Source organism: Neomonachus schauinslandi, chromosome 15, assembly GCF_002201575.2.
Source record: "Neomonachus schauinslandi chromosome 15, ASM220157v2, whole genome shotgun sequence".
In the NCBI taxonomy this organism is placed as follows: Eukaryota; Metazoa; Chordata; class Mammalia; order Carnivora; family Phocidae; genus Neomonachus; species Neomonachus schauinslandi.
In genome coordinates this window covers 33,236,175-33,252,797 of record NC_058417.1, presented here as the reverse complement: position 1 = coordinate 33,252,797, position 16,623 = coordinate 33,236,175, and the positions used below count along the sequence as shown (strand labels likewise).

The following is a 16,623-nucleotide window of genomic DNA, read 5'->3' as shown; positions in this document are numbered from 1 at the left end:
GACATGAATTCACATTATCCCGAAGAAGACATACAAACAGCCAACAGACATACGAAAAGACGCTCAACATCACTAATCATCAGGGAAATACAAATCAAAACCACAGTAAGATATCACCTTACACCAATCAAAATGTCTAAAATAAAAAACACAAGAAACAACAAGTGTTGGTGAGGATGTGGAGAAAACAGAACCCCTCTTACACCGTTGGTGGGACTGCAAACTCGTGCAGCCACTCTGGAAAACAGTATGAAGGTTCCTCAAAAAGTTAAAAATGGAACTGCCCTATGACCCAGCAATTGCAGTACTATTACCCAAGAATACAAGAATACTAATCCAAAGGGATACATGCCCCCTGATGTTTATAGCAGCATGGTCTACCAACAGCCAAATTATGGAAACAGCCCAAATGTCCATTGACTGATGAATGAAAAAGAAGATGTGATATATATATATATATATATATATACACACACACACACACACACACACACACTCAGCCACCAAAAAGAATGAAATCTTGCCATTTGCAACAACATGGATAGAGCTAAAGAGTATTATACTAAGAGAAATAAGTCAGTTAGAGAAAGACAAATACCATATGATCTCACTCATATGTGGAATCTAAGAAACAAATGAGCAAAGGGGAAAAAAGTGAGAGAGAGATAGGCAAACAGACTCTTCACTACAGAGAACAAACTGATGGTTACCAGAGGGGAGGTAGGGGGGTGTGGGGGGGGTATGGGTGGAACAGGTGATGGGGATTAAGAAGTACACTTATTGTGATGAGCACCAGGTGATGTATGGAAGTGTTGAATCACTATATAATACACCTGAAACTAATATAACAGTGTATGCTAACTAACTGGCATTTAAATAAGAACTTAAAAAAAAGAACATTGGGGAGGGATGTGCTATGGTGAGCCCTGTGAATTGTGTAAGACTGATGAATCACAGACCTGTACCCCTGAAACAAATAATACATTGTATGTTAATAAAAAAAAAAAAGAAATATCTACAGACAAAAAAACATATGCCAAAAAATGGCAAAAACTAGAAACACAGATCTCAAAAACAGGGAAAAAGATAAATATAAATGAGGGTATTTTCGATGAATAAATTATATGGAACTATTACAAAGAAAGTCATGAGCATTAAGGTGGCAGATGCCAACTAATTGTTCATCACACCATTTTCCCTCTGCAACTCAATACAAGGCTAGCCTACAATTCCCAAGCTCTTTTGCAATAAGAACTGGCCATGTGACTGACCATAAGTGATGTGCACAGATTTCCTGCCTGGTCTATAAAAGCTCTCCCATGATCCTTCTCCATATGCTTTTTCCCCATCTGCTGATATTGATGCCGAGAACAACACTGGAAGAGAGCAGAGCCTCCATCAGCCTTGAGACTTCCAAGTCACTACAGAGACAAGATTCCTTCCCTTTTATCCCTCCCCCTCACCACGCCCTTATATACCTTACACACACACACACACAGGCGCGCGTGCACAAACGCCTTGACACCAATGAGCAATTAATGTGAGCAGGAAGTAAGCTTCTACTGTGTTATGTCACCACGCTTTCGCTGTTTATCCGTCAAAGTCCAGAATTTCTTGAGCTGACATAACTAGGAAGCAACAGGGAAAATACTTAAGATTCAATGTAAAGTTAAAAAAAAAACCAAACAAAGAACAAAGATTTAAGGTTGAAAACGTTGCAACCCCAAACTTTGGTAAATAAGCATCTAGTCTATAAGGAATCAATCTGTTTTCCTCAATTTCCTTTGATACTGTGATTTAGCATTAAAATGAACTCAGTGACTTCCAGCCTCACTCCTGTGTGTGGCGCCGAGAACACCCGCATATCAAGTCCCCTGACTTGCAAGGAGCGCTGACCAAGGAGGAACATTTCACTGGAACATACCTCCAGCCTGAACAGCAAATGCATAAATACAATTCTTCATTAATTTGTTCAACACCTCTTACCCTGAGGTGGGGCACATTACAAGACTTCACCTGACTCAGTCAAGCGGCAATCTCAGCAGTTCCAAGAGCAGGAGAGGGAAAAAAAAGGGGGAGGGAGGTGTACACCAACTCATGCACTTAAAATGCATAGGAGTCTCATTTAGCCGCAACACAGCACTTCAAAGACACAAGCTGAAAGGCGGAAAAGAACTTCTTCACCACAGTGGAGAAACAGGGATGGAGCTTGTTACAGACACAAAACATAATGACTTCCCTCCTTTGTATTTTATTCTGCAGGGGTCTGAGCCGCCGGGACTTAGAGCCGGTAACATCACGGTGATTCTAAAGAGTCAGCCATCCAGTGACACTCCTATTCACACCCGGGCCATACAAGAGAAATGTATTACTCACAGACGCCCCACTTTCTAACTGTTGGTATAATCGCCATATATCTATAGAGAAGTTAAACGTAAGGGCCTTTTTTTTTTTTTTTTTGCAAGCTTCCCTGATTTCCTTCTGTAATTAAAGTAACAAGCAAACTAACAACAACAAACCATCCAACTGAGCATTTCCCTACAGCTGTGGAGATCACCTAGAAGATTATAGGCAGAATGCACAGCCAGGAATAGCAAATTAATAATGTTCCTTTAATTTCTAGGCCCCAGAGTCTCCCCGCCGGTAAGAAGTAGTGGGCAACCCCAGAGTTCTGTTACCAAAGGCCAGAGGGAGAAGTCAGTTCTCTGACACAAGACTGAAAACACCTTAAGAACCAGAGTCCAGGGAGCCTGGGCTCAGTCGGTTAAGCAGCTGCCTTCAGCTCAGGTCATGATCCCAGGATCGAGTCCCACATTGGGCTCCCTGCTCAGCGGGGAGTCTGCTTCTCCCTCTCCCCCTCCTCCCCCTTTTTGTGCATGCTCTCTCTCTCTCAAATAAATAAAAATCTTTAAAAAAAAAAAAAAAAAAGACCCAGAGTCCAGACTGAAGAGTGGGTGGGCTTTTTTCCTAAAGCACTCTAGTGCAATGCTATTGGGCAGTGAACTTTCTCAAGTGCCGGCTTCTCCCGAACTAGAATCCAACAAGAAAATGCCCTATCCTAAGCAATGTCCTTTAACAGGAATGAGAGGACACAGAGAAAGGGACAACAACACATCCACTGATCCTTAGCCCTCCTGGGGCAGGTCTAACAGCATGGAATCACCGAACACAAAGGAGCCAAAATACATTTTAAACAACTACAAGTGCCCCAACTAACAGTGGGTTTGTCAAATGCAGATAGGAGTGGAGTCTGAGAAGGAAACAGAAAGCTATGGAACATATTGCTCCCCGGGAAGGTTCCCGTCCTCTCTGACTCTCTGCCTGATCAAAGAACCTCATGCTGTAGAAGGGGACGGGAAAGGGCAGCTAGCAGAGATCTTCTCTATCTCTCCTCCCTCCTGGCCTCAGATCTTGTCTCCCATTCTCCCATGAAAGCAAGAAAGCCATTCTAAATCAGTCTTTGTTATTCATTTATGTGCTAATTCAGTCATTCCTTATTGAGCGTCTACTAAATGCAAAGTACTGGGTAGAGCAATGGGGAAAAAAAAAAAACCCACCGCATTTATGTATCACCTACTATACATGCTACAAGGGCAAAGATCATGGCTGCGTTGCTTGGCACATCGCCTGGTCCAGAGCCTCCCTCAGAGGCGGCATTCATTAGCATTTGATGAACGAACGAACTGACACATTAAACAGTAGGGGTGGGGGGCAGAGCCCTTCCATAGATATGTCACTTTAGTTGTTCAAGAATCCCATGAGGTATTTATTATTATTCCAACCTCACAGAGGAAGAATGGCCCATCTCACTCAGTAAGTGCTGCCATCAACATGGTCCTCCTTGAGGGTGAGAGGTAGCCGTGTGTGGTAGGAAGAGGGGGCAGTGAGCGGAAGGGGAATATGTTGACTCATATCCTTCAGTAAATGTGTTTATTCCAATTCTGGCATTGCTGCCAAATGTGTTGTGAAACCAGCAGGACTTGGCTCTGGAAAATTCACCTGAAAGTCACAGGCTTCATTTCCTACCTCCAGGCCCTTCAGCCATGGGGCATGAAGTATTGGACCAAGTTAAAGATTAATTCTGCGTTTTCTGTGACAAAAGGTCACACCTCTCCCAGATGAGGAGGAAAAGGCATTTGTAGGCTGTCTCCTTCACAGCCGCTGACAATCGCTCTGCTGCCATCCTGATGGTACCTTAATGCAAATGTAATCAAACCCAAACACTGGCTACCCCATTACCAGACCAAACTTGCTAACAAACAGCGATTATGGCTTTGTTATAAAGGCAATCCCGGACCATTTCTTACCACTCACAGCTCTCCACCCCGGCCCCTGCGTGATGGAAACCCTCTAAAGTTTTGTTTAGGGTTACAGAAGACAAAAATTGCAAAAAAGTTATAGGAAAGACTCAATTATCAAAGAGAAGATAATTGGCATACTGCCAACTCCAGGCTCAGCCGGTGGGGTTCTGGCTTTTTCCTGGGGTCCAAATACATGGGGACAAACTAAGTAAGAAGATAAATTCTGTAATGTGTATCGGGGTTATTTCAAAAGTTCTGGGAAGCCACAGCACTAGAGGGGACACTGGAAAATCACCAGTGATCTGGGCCAAATGCAGCATAGCTGGACCCGAGCCCAAAGCTTTAACCCGGACTCATCGGCTCCCAATGAAGAGAAAGACGTAAGCCAGAGCTACTTCTTGGGCCTTTAAAGGATGCTTTCCCTGCACAGGGAGGCGCAAGGGTGGTTTCTACTGACAATTTTTATACGCAAGGTGTTACTGTTATTGGAATCCTATCTCCCCAACCTCCTCGATCTCAACCTCATCCATCGCACCCCACTCTCTAGTGGTTGCCATACTGCCCTCTTGACAGCACCCTGAATTCATCGTGTGTCTCATCTCATGGCTCTGCCTTTGCAAATGCGCTTTCCTGTGGTCGCCCTTCCCCCATCACACTCCTCCTGGTCCATCAGCAAAAATCCTCCATCTTTCAAAGACTCAGCCCAAGCATCCTATAACACTACTTTCCTCCCTCCCTCCCACCTCCAGAATGAGTCAGACGTCCCTTCTCAATACTTAGCAGATTCTGCTGTCGCTACTAATATTTTTTAAATTGGTCTCTTACTAGATTGTGAATTGCTGGAGGGAAAGGTCCGGGTCTGACTCATTCCTGTTGGATCCCCAGTACCTTACATATAGTGCCCCCTCCATAAATGCTAAATGATTAAGTGGACAAGGGAAGACATTTCATTTTAGGTCTCTATACTTGATCTACAGTAACTGGACCTTCGAGAGGGTAAAATGGGTATATAATTTAGTGGGCCATGAGTATACTCTCCCAAGCGAGCACGGAGTCGATTGGAAAGACGAGTACAGGGCAGAATAAGGCAGAACTGCTGCAAAATGCTTTGCAATGCTTCAAGCATCTGTTTGTCGACTAGTGCATCTATTGGGGGCGCACAATCCACACGGCACAAAAGCGGGCACGGATCAGTTCACTTCCCTTAGCCTTCGTCTAACGTTAAAGACGGTACTAATAATGTTATTGTTATTCAAGTATAAAATTGCAGACATTTGCATTTGCTTCACATGAAAATACCAAATCTCAAAGATGAGGGTAAATTAGGTCCATAACAGATAGGACAACTGCCTTCCTTTTTTTTTTTAAGGTCTGTCACTCAGAATGTCCCATAATGGCCTAATTGATCTATTAGACCAGTATTTTTTTTTTAATTTTTTTAAAAGATTTTATTTATTTATTTGAGAGAGAGAGAATGAGAGACAGAGAGCATGAGAGGGAGGAGGGTCAGAGGGAGAAGCAGACTCCCTGCCGAGCAGGGAGCCCGATGCGGAACTCGATCCAGGGACTCCAGGATCATGACCTGAGCCGAAGGCAGTCACTTAACCAACTGAGCCACCCAGGCGCCCTAGACCAGTATTTTTAAAATGGGTTTTGTGAGCAAGAATAAAGGCTGACAAGACAAGGAATTGGGTTTCTAAGTTATTGCTTATTGCAATCAAAGTTTAAAAAGAATTGCACATAAACCTTTTTTTTTTATAATGTCATTTTTCCTTACCTCCACCTTAGCTCCTCATAACTAAAAGAAAAAGCCTAAACTTCTTGTCTTGGCTAACAAGCCCCTGCTCACTGGCCCCAGGTTATTCTTCCACTCTTGTCTCCAGTCATTATTTATTCCAGCCTACCCACTCCACATGCCCAGTTCACCACACTTCCGATCCTTGTTTCTTTTCATTCCTTCTTGTCTATCAACCTACTATTCTTGCCTCGTGCTATGTCCTTTTTTTTTCCTGTTGTTTTGAAATCTGATATTCTTCCAACCTCATTCAAATGTTTCCTCCTCTATGAATCCTATACCTTCCCCACTTTTTTTTTCAGATTTTATTTTTTTGTCAGAGAAAGAGAGCATGCATGCATACAAGCAGGGGGAGTGGCAGGCAGAGGGAAGAGCAGACTCCCCGCTCAGCAAGGAGCCTGATGTGGGACTCTATCCCAGGGCCCCGGGATCATGACCTGAGCCGAAGGCAGAGACTTCACCGACTGAGCCACCCAGATCCCCCTCCCTTCCCCACTTGTATCCACCAACAGGCTTCTTCACACTCCCATAGCACTTTGTGCACACCTCTATCCCCCGAAATGTTCCATCTTGGAAATACCAAGAATCAGGTGTTTTTCATTTTTGTGATTTCTATGCCTGACACATAGTTCGCCGGCAACGCTGTTTTGTTGAACACTGAAGAAATGACTGAATGATTCAGTAGAATTTACAAGAACAGGTCCAAAGTGTCAATAACAAGGATAGTTACTGATGACAATGATGAGAATGATTTTATGGGGTTAGCTCTCATTCACTGAGAGACTACTACATGTCAAGCGCCATGGCAGGATCTTACGTATATTTTCTCCAACCCTCATTTTACAGATTTTGCAGAGCCTCAGAGAAGTTAAAGAACTTCTCTAAGACCACACAAAGGGAAAAATACCAAAGGGAGGAATATTATGTATAGGCCTATCTTGGTTCCAAAGCCCATGCTTACTCTCATATGATATGGGTAATGTGGCCCATGGTAAATGTATTCCAGACACCATGTTAGCATTTTACAAATATTGTTCTGCTCCTTACAATTACCCTGTAGGATCAACACCCTTGGGAAGTAAGTATCATCTCCATTTTACAGATGAGAAAGCTGAGTGTCCCCAAAACTCAACCATCTACAATCCCAAATAGCCTACAAACTATGCAAAGGACAGCAGTAGCTTGAAACTTGCAACACAAATTTAAAACCCAAAGAAATGTTAGGATTTCAAAAAATTTTAACAAAGTTCAGTCCACTGAATGCAGGCAAAGATCCATAATAAAAAATAATAATAATAATCACCAAGAAATTAAATATCTGAAGACACTCCATATTTTCTCAATTCAACAGCTCCCAATATGGGCTCATCCCAACTTTCCAGTATCCTAAAGTGAACCTTTTATTCCAATTGGGACTGTCTTCCTTGTATATCACTCATTCCTATTCCTCTCCTTTGGATGATGTAGTCCCTCCATCTCTTCTTTCCAAGCCTCCAACATCTATCCAATATCCTCCTTTTCCTTCATGTCTGGACTTCTCTCTTCTGCAGCATATATATCCTTTATGAAATAATAAGACATTATTCTTATTATTTCATATTACTATACCTTTTGTGCAGTACAACTTTGCTGTCATGTCTTAACAATTAAGCATTCATTATTCATATTATTTTACATCACTCTATATTATGTGTATGTATCTCAACTTTGCTTTCATAACTATTCCATAGTATAGTAAAGACACAGATGCTTTACGTTTGTGCAACACAAAGAACATTCAGGATCACCCTCTGTTGTTCCCTCAACAATCCTCTGGACCAGGCAGAGAAGTTATCATTTTCATTTTACAGAGGAGAAAACTGAGACTCTAAGTGGCTAAAAGAATCACCCAAAGAGGTAATTAAGGAAGAGTATGACTGCAGGGTGGTTCTTCTAACTTCCATACTCTTTCTACGAAGGCTCACCGCCATACTTATTTATGGTGCCTGGATCTCTTCCTGACCTAAACCCCAGGCCCAAAGATGGAATGCTTAATCAAGGTGAAAGGTTGAGGTGTTAGGTACTGATGGCCTAGGATGGCAATCCAACCCCCTTTCCTCCCCACACAAGAAAATGATTCTCCACCTTGACATCTCTCTTTCCCCCAGGGGTTTTATATTACTCAGAAAGACTCTTGTCTCACGGACAAGAAAGTCCCATCTCTGATGATGGGATCTGTCAGTGACTGGGCTATATGACATCACACAGCATTGGATTTAAAGAAACCTATGAGATCATCAGATAAGTGGTCTTTGTGGGGGTGGGGGCTCTTTTTGTATTTAATGGAATGTTCTCTTTTAAGTCATATTGACAGCATATGTAGTTTGCCATCTTGGAAGCACTTTAAAGCTGGGTTTATACAGAGTTGTAATTTACAACAGAAAGAGGAAAATTGTGTTGCTCCCCTGGGTAATAAGTACTATCATGTTCCCAGGTGATTTATTAAACTTTCCAAGCCTCAGCTCAGTACTGGGCTCACAGAGATAAAGTGGGTTTTACTCATAATAGGCACCAAAGCCCAATGCTACCAGTTTCATTTATATGAGAAAGAAAATTAAGAGACAGTTCAAAGTTGTTAAGCCAAGGCCTCCTTGAAAGTAGAAGGAAAACGCTCAATGTCATAAAACGCGTTTGCTCATGATTTTCTTTTTGCTTTTAAACAAGTTGAAAGTGAGGAAGGTAAAGGCTCTGTTCTGTCACAGCCTCACAAATCTGTGCAGTGCCTGATTTGTAGGAAAAAAAATTATGTTATTGCAAGCTTTCTAGGCCTCAGATATTGTGCCAAGTGAAAAATCAATGAACGCATTATCTCATTTAATCCATGTAACAGAGGTGTGGGGTATGTACTATTATCCCCTCTCTACCTGTAAAGACACTGAAGTGAAACCATTTTAATTTTCCAATTAGGAAAAGAATGTATGAAATATTCCTTGCTTACAGGGATTGATGATCACAAGGTGCTGGCGGCCAACCTGGGTAATGGTCTCAACTGTTTGCCTGACAGTCATATACAACTCAAATGCTACCTTATGTCTAGTACTGAACTGCAATCACCCCAAACTTCCACTTCCAAAAGAAGACTCGCATCCATTTAACGTCACTCATTCTTTCAATCCAGAGACATCCCAATAAAAAGTACTTAATAAAAACATTTAAAAGAAATCCTGAACCAAAAAAGAAGTGCTATACTGAATTCTGATGCAGTTAGACCTGGATGTGAATCCTGCATGCTGAACCACTGTGGGCTTCGGCTGCCTCATCTATAAAATTACCCTACAGACTCTAAGAAGAGAGGAGTTAAAATATGTGCAATGTTATGTAATATATATGAAAGCACCACATCATTTTCATTGCTATTGCTGTTATTATTATGAATAACCTGACAAAGAAGTAAAGTTACATAGAGGCAAGTAGGATGTGTTGTGGAAATGAAATCAGACAGCTGTCTTTGGGCCAGGAAATTCTGTCCTGGTGCTGCTAAGCATTCATTCTCGCTGATCTGAGCTGCTTTTGTAAGAATGGAATGGTGCTCTAACACTGGAAAAAATCATCCTGGTTCTCCTTCTCTCTCTCTCTCTTTCCTTCTCTCTCTCTCCTTCTCTCCTCTTCACAGATCTTGGCTGCCTTACACTTTTGGCAAAATGACATCTGAGTCTGATGTGGACAGAACTCCCAGATCATGGCATTCCCTCTTAAGCCCAGCTGTGCTGGCCTAAGTAGCCAAAATGGATATGATCTTGCAAATGGAAGATACACACGCTGCATCCCCAGCAGTTGGCTAAGTCTGGTCAAGCAGACCCCCAGTCCCCTTCGCTGACAGCTTCATCACGACCAAATGATTAGTGCCGCGCCATCAAACATACCAAGCCCAGGGCTCTGTATTTTAAGAAACATATCCACACAGACCCAGGGAGAAAACGCTTTGGGTACACTCAATTTGCAGAATGGGGAGGGGTAAGGGTGGGAATCTTTGTTTAACAAAACACTAAGCTACAAAGCACCACAGTGTTTCCGAAAGCCAATGTTACCGAGTGAAATTCAGTCCCTAGAGGCCAGATCTACCACCAAAATTTTCCTTCTGCAAAATGTTTACACTGCAGACTTTTGCTGACCTTTTCTAGTAATGAAGCCAAGCCCACCAATGCATCAATCACTGAGGCCTGGTAACTCAGGAAGAATTAGTACCCATTTACTGGGTAGGGTAATTCATCCCAAGATGGAAGAGAGGTGCTTTGTTTTTTAATTTTTTTTAATTTAAGATTTAGTAGGTTCTATGATCACAGGGTTATGTTCCTTTTGGTAAAGCTCAGTCGTGAGTAAATTAAAACTGCAAATCATGGAAACAGAAATGAAAGACCCACTAAACTCTCCCTGAGCCACAATTATTCAACCTTAGTGCACTGCATAACTCTACCTCTTAAGGCTGCTAGATGGGAGAAAAAAGTCCCCCAAATTGTGGCAACTGTGAGTAATAATTATATTATTAATCAGAATTAGTACATGGATATCACTCAATGGGTAGTTGTTTTGGGAGGGAGGCCACCTTGGCTGTGGAGAAAGAACAGTCTTTTGAAAATTAAGTTCATGGATGTGTAAATGTAGAGTACCTAATGTTGCAACTCTGCCTAAATGTCTTCATAAAGTGCAAATTAATGCAGAGCCTAACTAGGCATTTGGAATGCTAACCTAGTTTTCTGTGTTTAGCTAATAGCTAGCAATTTTGCTTACACTTTTATCCTCTCATTACATAGCAATGATGATTATTTAGTAAATACATGTGAAAGGCCACATACTCCATAGCACCTCTTCTTGGTTGGAAATAACCCCCTCCTAATACTTGTGTTTATAGAATTTAGTTACTGATACACCAAATCAAGTAGAGCTATGATAAGGAGCCCACTAAGGCCTCTTTTGGAGGCCCAGAACAAACCCATTCTCAGATGGTTCCCCTGTGATGGCCTGGCCAAGTGCAGGGTAGGGGCTGGGGATAAGGGAGTTTGGGGGATCCAGAGCTTCAGTGAATGTTAACCCTTTGTTAATCTTAAATGGACTCAGCTGGCTTGGCTGCTTTGTGAATTACTTATGATGGTGGAGACAGGTAGGGGAAGACTATTTTCTAACCTGTGAAATATTATGGAACTAGAGAGAGTTTGATACAGAGATGTAGAAGAGAAAGATATAAAATGTGCTCTTGTAAGATGCTACCCAGGCCACCCCTGGTCATATGACTGTTATCAACCCTTATAAGTCACCTGGGAATTTTTCCTCTTAGATGCAGGATAGGGTAAAACAGGTCCCACTAGAGGATTTGGGGTGGTCGCAGGGCACTTCTTATTGTCTGCCAAGCATACAACCTATCTCTAAAGTATTACAGAGGCAAAATTCTTTGTTGGGTGGGCAAGCCCCAAACAGAATGATTTTGAATACAAGATTCCCCCATTCCCGGCCTAAAAGGAGAAAGTAAGCACAGACAAGGATTTTTAACATCCAGAGCCAGGTCTGGCTTAGGGGGTGGGGACTAGCTGGGCTGAAGGAAGATGCAAGAAACAGGGCCCTCCACCTGAATCCTGCTCCTATGTGTCTGCTCCCAGGGGAAAGGTTCCTGCTGTCCTCTTCTGGTGACTTTATGGGAAGTTGGCTGAGTCCCCAATTCTGCAGAGGGAATGCAGGCAGAGGGGAGCCCTGCAAATGGGTCCTACCCTAGCCACTTTAATATTAGACAGGTGGGAGGGGAAATGGGGGAGACACCGTCAGTGGGAGGTGGCACTGAACTGAGCTGGGGAATACTGCTGATCCTGGGGCTTTTTCTCATGGCTCCCCTCCACACCACCAACTCCCTGCACCAACAAAGACGCTGCTTGGAAATCAGAATGCCCTCCAACACACAGACACACAGGCGCAGGCAGGCACAAGCCCTACCCCATTCACCTCATCACTCCTGAAGCTACAGACTGGCTCAAGTAGTCTGAGGTCAGTGAGTCTGACCTAGCACGTCCCGGCCGCTGGGAATAGGAGAGCCTACAATCTAGAGTGGTATTTATGGTAGTGTTGTTGCAGGTGAATTTTGCCTTTACTTGATGTGGAGCAGGGCGTGCTAGCATGTTTCAGACCATCATGACCAGTCCTGATGTGCTTGGGGAAGGCATGGAGGACCTCCCCATCCCTGGTCCCTGCTGGTGGCACTCTCTAGTCCCGCATCCTCCCGCAGTCTCTTGAATGTGCCTAGATACCAGGGCAGGGCTCTGCGTCCATTTTGCCAGCCAGGAACCACCGAGTTTGGGAACTTTGAAAGCCAGGGGATGGGGGTGGGGGTTGCCAAGGCTCAGATTTCGGGGCCAGAGTTCTCATCCAGGAAAGCAGTTGAAAATCAACACCCATCAGCCTTTTCTTTCTTATCCCTCACCCCTTCTATGTTTCAGGACTCCATACAGATACTAACCATACCACACACAAACAGACACACAGACACAGTCGCGCGGGCGCGCGCATACAGACACGCGCGCGCACACACACACACACTCACACCCTTGGGCTTAGAAGGTTTTTAATCTGAAGGCAGCAAACCCAAAGAACTGCAAGGGTCTCTGCCACCACCCCCTGCCCCTCCTACCCCGCGAGGCTACTTGACAGTCTACACACAATAGAACCCCATACATTCCAAACAGCACAACGTAACCCAAACCGCCAGTGACTCCAGCGCGCCCCATACCTGATATGCAGACGATGAAATTGGCTTGAAGAAGGAAAAGCACCTCCCAGACTATTTCCATCCTCTGATTCTCATTCCAAGTGCATCACTCGACGGGAAAACGGGGGGGAAGGGGGGAGCCCGACACGGCACACACACATACAAACACGCACACACTTGCGAGCGAGCGCACACTCGCACTCCCACCCGACAGCCGGCCAGGGACAGTCACCCCCAAGATCAATATCGCAGTTTGAATTGTTCCGGCAAATCTCCCCTCGGGCTCGACGGATGTGCGCCCCAGATGTGCTGACACATGTCCGATGCCTCGCTGCCCCGGAGGTCTCCCCGATCGCCGGTCTCCGCTCCTCGCACGAGAGGCGGAAACAGCACTAGCCGCGGTGGCGGCAGCCACCTGAAGCCACCAGCGCCGGGTTCTTCCTGCAAAAACGAGACCCCGATCCGCCTGGCGCCCCAAGAAGACATAGACGATAGCCCCCCGCCGGGCCGCGCCGCACAGTTCCGGGCCCCCGGCGCTCGCAGCTCGCTGGCTAAGCCCAGGTAGTCCGCGACAAGTTGCCCTCGAAGTCCGCCCCCCTCACCGGGGCATGGTCAGAGGCTGGCTGCCGCGCTCCGGGGCCGCTCTCCTCCTGCTTCTGGGGGGGCGGGGGGAGGAGACGACACCGCAGACAGGGGAGACAGAGAAAGAGAGGCAGGAATTATTGCCCGAAACCGCCGGCAGCCTCCGCCGACCCTCCCTGCTCCCCAAGCCCGCGCTCAGCCCGCCGCCTCCGAGCCCGGCTCGGGCGGCGCGTCCAGGGCGCCGAGCGCCGAAGGCGGGGAGCCTGGGACCCGGGCGCGTCGGGGGCCCGCGGGCTCCCCACGTCGTGCGCGCGCTTCCCCTTCCTCTGCTATTTTCCTGGGCTCCTGGGAACCCCCAGTTGCCTCGCTTCCATCGCCCGCAACTAGCGCCGCCGCCGCCGCGATTTTCCGCAATGCAACTGCAGGGGTCGTTATTTCCTCGCCTACCGAGCCCGACGCTGCCCGATTCGGAGGGGAGGAGGAGGGCAGGTGGGGGCGGGAGGAGGAGGAGGAGGAGGGGGCGGCCCGGCCAGGTGAGCGTCCCCCGCCGCCGCCGCCGCCGCCGCCAGCCTCCGCGGCAGCCCAGCCGCCCCGCGCCCGGGGGCGGAGGCAAGAGGCCGGGCTGGGGAGCCGAGGCTTAGCGTGGCCAGAAGGAGGAGGCGAGGACTGGGCGTCGGAGCTGCGGGCCAGCGCGGAGGCTCTTGGGCCCCGGCCGCTAGGTCGCCCTGCAGGATTGGGGAGTTTCTCATCTCCTCGGAAAGATTGGAAAGAACTTCGCGCCAGCCGCTCGGGCGCGGGAGACCCGGGCGGGACTCAGCCGGGGCGCTGTGATGCGCTCTCCCTCTGCTGCGGAATAGTGGACATTTTTTTTTTTTTTTGCATAATTCATTCCCTGCCCTCTCCCTCTCGTCCCTTTCCTGCCCCCCTCCTCCTTCCCCCTTTCCGCTCCAGTGCCAGAACACTACTTACCCCAGAGTTCTCCTCTCTGAACGCACCTAGACCAGGTGCAACTCTCGCCCGCGAGTCCCTCACCTCCCTCCTCCCCGAAGCGGGGGAAAAAACCGTCTTTCCAAGTCCGGGCGCGAGCAGGGGCCGCCGCCAACTGCGCCTCTGCTCAGCTCCGGGCGGATCCGAGACTATTGGAAACCCGGGTACGAGAGCGGGCTTCCCTTCTTTTCGGTCTTTTATTCTGTTTTTCTTTCGGGAAGCTCAAGTGCTTTGGAGGCTTTTGCTGGGCTCCAGAATACTCTCTGCCAGCGACACTCAGCAGCTTCCACCGAAGGAGATTCCCCCACCAAATCCGCGCGCGCGCACACGCCCAGCGCGCGGCTCTCCGAGGCCCCGGGGGAAGGTGGGGGCGGCGTGAGCACCACCCACCGCCGTGGCCCAGGCCGAGGCCCAGGCCGGAGGCCGCGGGTGCGCAGAACGGCTCGCCGCGACCCGGGGAAGGACGAGCACCCGGGCAGCCGCTTGGAATGCAGATGCGGGGGAACAGGCAGGAAACCCTGCGCTCGGGACTGTTCGCCCGAGAAGAGGGCTGGGAGCGAGAGAAGAAAAGACAAATCGTAGCACATTTGCATTGTCTCCGTCGCCGCAGCAGCGTTTTGAAAAAGCCCCAGACCTACCTCTTTGGGAGCGCTGAAGAAGAGGAGGGCAAGGGAGGGGAATCCCTGAAAAGATCTCGGATTTCTCGACGCGCTTGTCCGGATTGCAAACTGTGACGTTTGGAGATTTTGCACAAGCGCGGATGGACACACACAACAAACACAAACACACACGTAACCCGCAGGGGATTTTTTACACTTTTTTTTTTTTTTTTGGTGTTTAGAATCCATTTCTGTGTGAGTCTCGGTCCAATAACCGCAGAAAGGGTGGATAAGGGGAGAGGGAGAAGGAAAGAGGGCACCGTTCATCCGCACACAATTTAGTGAGGCTTCCAGGCTGTGTGGCATCTGGTGGGGCAGGTGCGGAGCCAAAGGAGTAACACTGCGGCGCTCCCAGGATTCTTGAACTGACTCCAAATGCCCAGGAGTCTGGCGGGTCTTTTTGCAGCGTGACGGGGGTGGAGGTGGGAGGGAACGGAGCCGAACAGCCTGAGCATCCTGGGTTGCGCCGGCGTGGGGAGCTGCGTAGTCCTGATGCCTCTGGGGATTGGGAAGAAGAACCACCTGGAAGACTTGCTTTAACAAGGAGGTGTGGCCAAGGACTCCAGGTGGTCTGCACATGAAACAAATTTAGGCCCAGGTGAAGAAAGTCCAAGATTCTTAGGAAGGGAGTTTTCGAGGCTCTCAGCAGGGAAGTATTTGAGACCTCAGAACATTTAAAGAATCTAAGATAGTGAGAATTAGCCCATTTGGGAAATATATGGGGGATGTTTGTCTCCGTGCCTTGAAAGTCGACCGCGCAAAAGGGATTTTTGAAGGGAAAGAAAAGAAAGCAGTTTGCTAAAGATGAAGCAATCCCACCCTAGCCAGGGTTTGTAAACATGGACAGTGACTGACCTTCTGCACTTGGGAGTGGAATTTGCTGCCAGCAGGAGAGCTCTGTCTGGAAGCAGAAGCAGGATGCCTGGATTTTTATACCAAGACCCATTTATTTATTAATGAATTATGCATACATTAAGCGAGCACCTGTATGTGGCAAGCACTGTGGCAAGATGCTGGAGTTTTGTAATTGAAAAATCCATAATCCTTTCTTTCAAAATGCTTACAGACCATATTTTCTTCTGCATTTTGCCTTAAGAGCCAACGCCAGTAAAATAATACTTAATTTTCCCCTCTTCAACTTGTGCACTGACCTTCTGCACTGTCAAGGAATATTTAGTCTCTTCACTGCCACCAAGTCCTTCCGGTAAAAAAAAAAAAATCCGTATGATAGTATTTAAGCAAAAATAGTGGCATGCATCAATTTTTTGCTATATGTCATGCACTGCCAAATACCTTATGTGAATTATCCTAATTATCATTATGTCTGTATGAGAGAAATATTACTTCCATTTTACAGATGATGAAACAGAGCCCCAGACTAGATATTTGCCCTAGGTGTTATAGTTATTAACTGATAGTGTAGAGATGAGAGCCAGGCATTTCAAACTCAGAGGACATTCCACACCATATCCCTTCATGCTCTGCAAAATGAAAAGTATAATCTCGGGAAGGTTATTTTGTATTTAGGTAAGGCCGAAGTCCATTTAGGTAAAGCAGAAGTCCTTAAACAAA

The 16,623-nt window shown here is 46.6% G+C and overlaps 1 protein-coding gene across 1 annotated transcript in view; it reads right to left on the bottom strand.

Moving 5' to 3' along the window:
- CA10 (carbonic anhydrase 10) overlaps window positions 1–14,723 on the bottom strand; it is a 537,563-nt gene extending 522,840 nt beyond the window's left edge. Inside the window, exons 1-2 of the mRNA XM_021703952.1 lie at window positions 14,375–14,723; window positions 12,845–13,473 (exon numbers count right to left, since the gene is read on the bottom strand). Coding sequence (XP_021559627.1) covers window positions 12,845–12,905 — 61 coding nt within the window. The 5' untranslated portion in view covers window positions 12,906–13,473; window positions 14,375–14,723. The remainder of the gene's footprint in view (window positions 1–12,844; window positions 13,474–14,374) is intronic.
- Window positions 14,724–16,623: the final 1,900 nt, after the last annotated feature.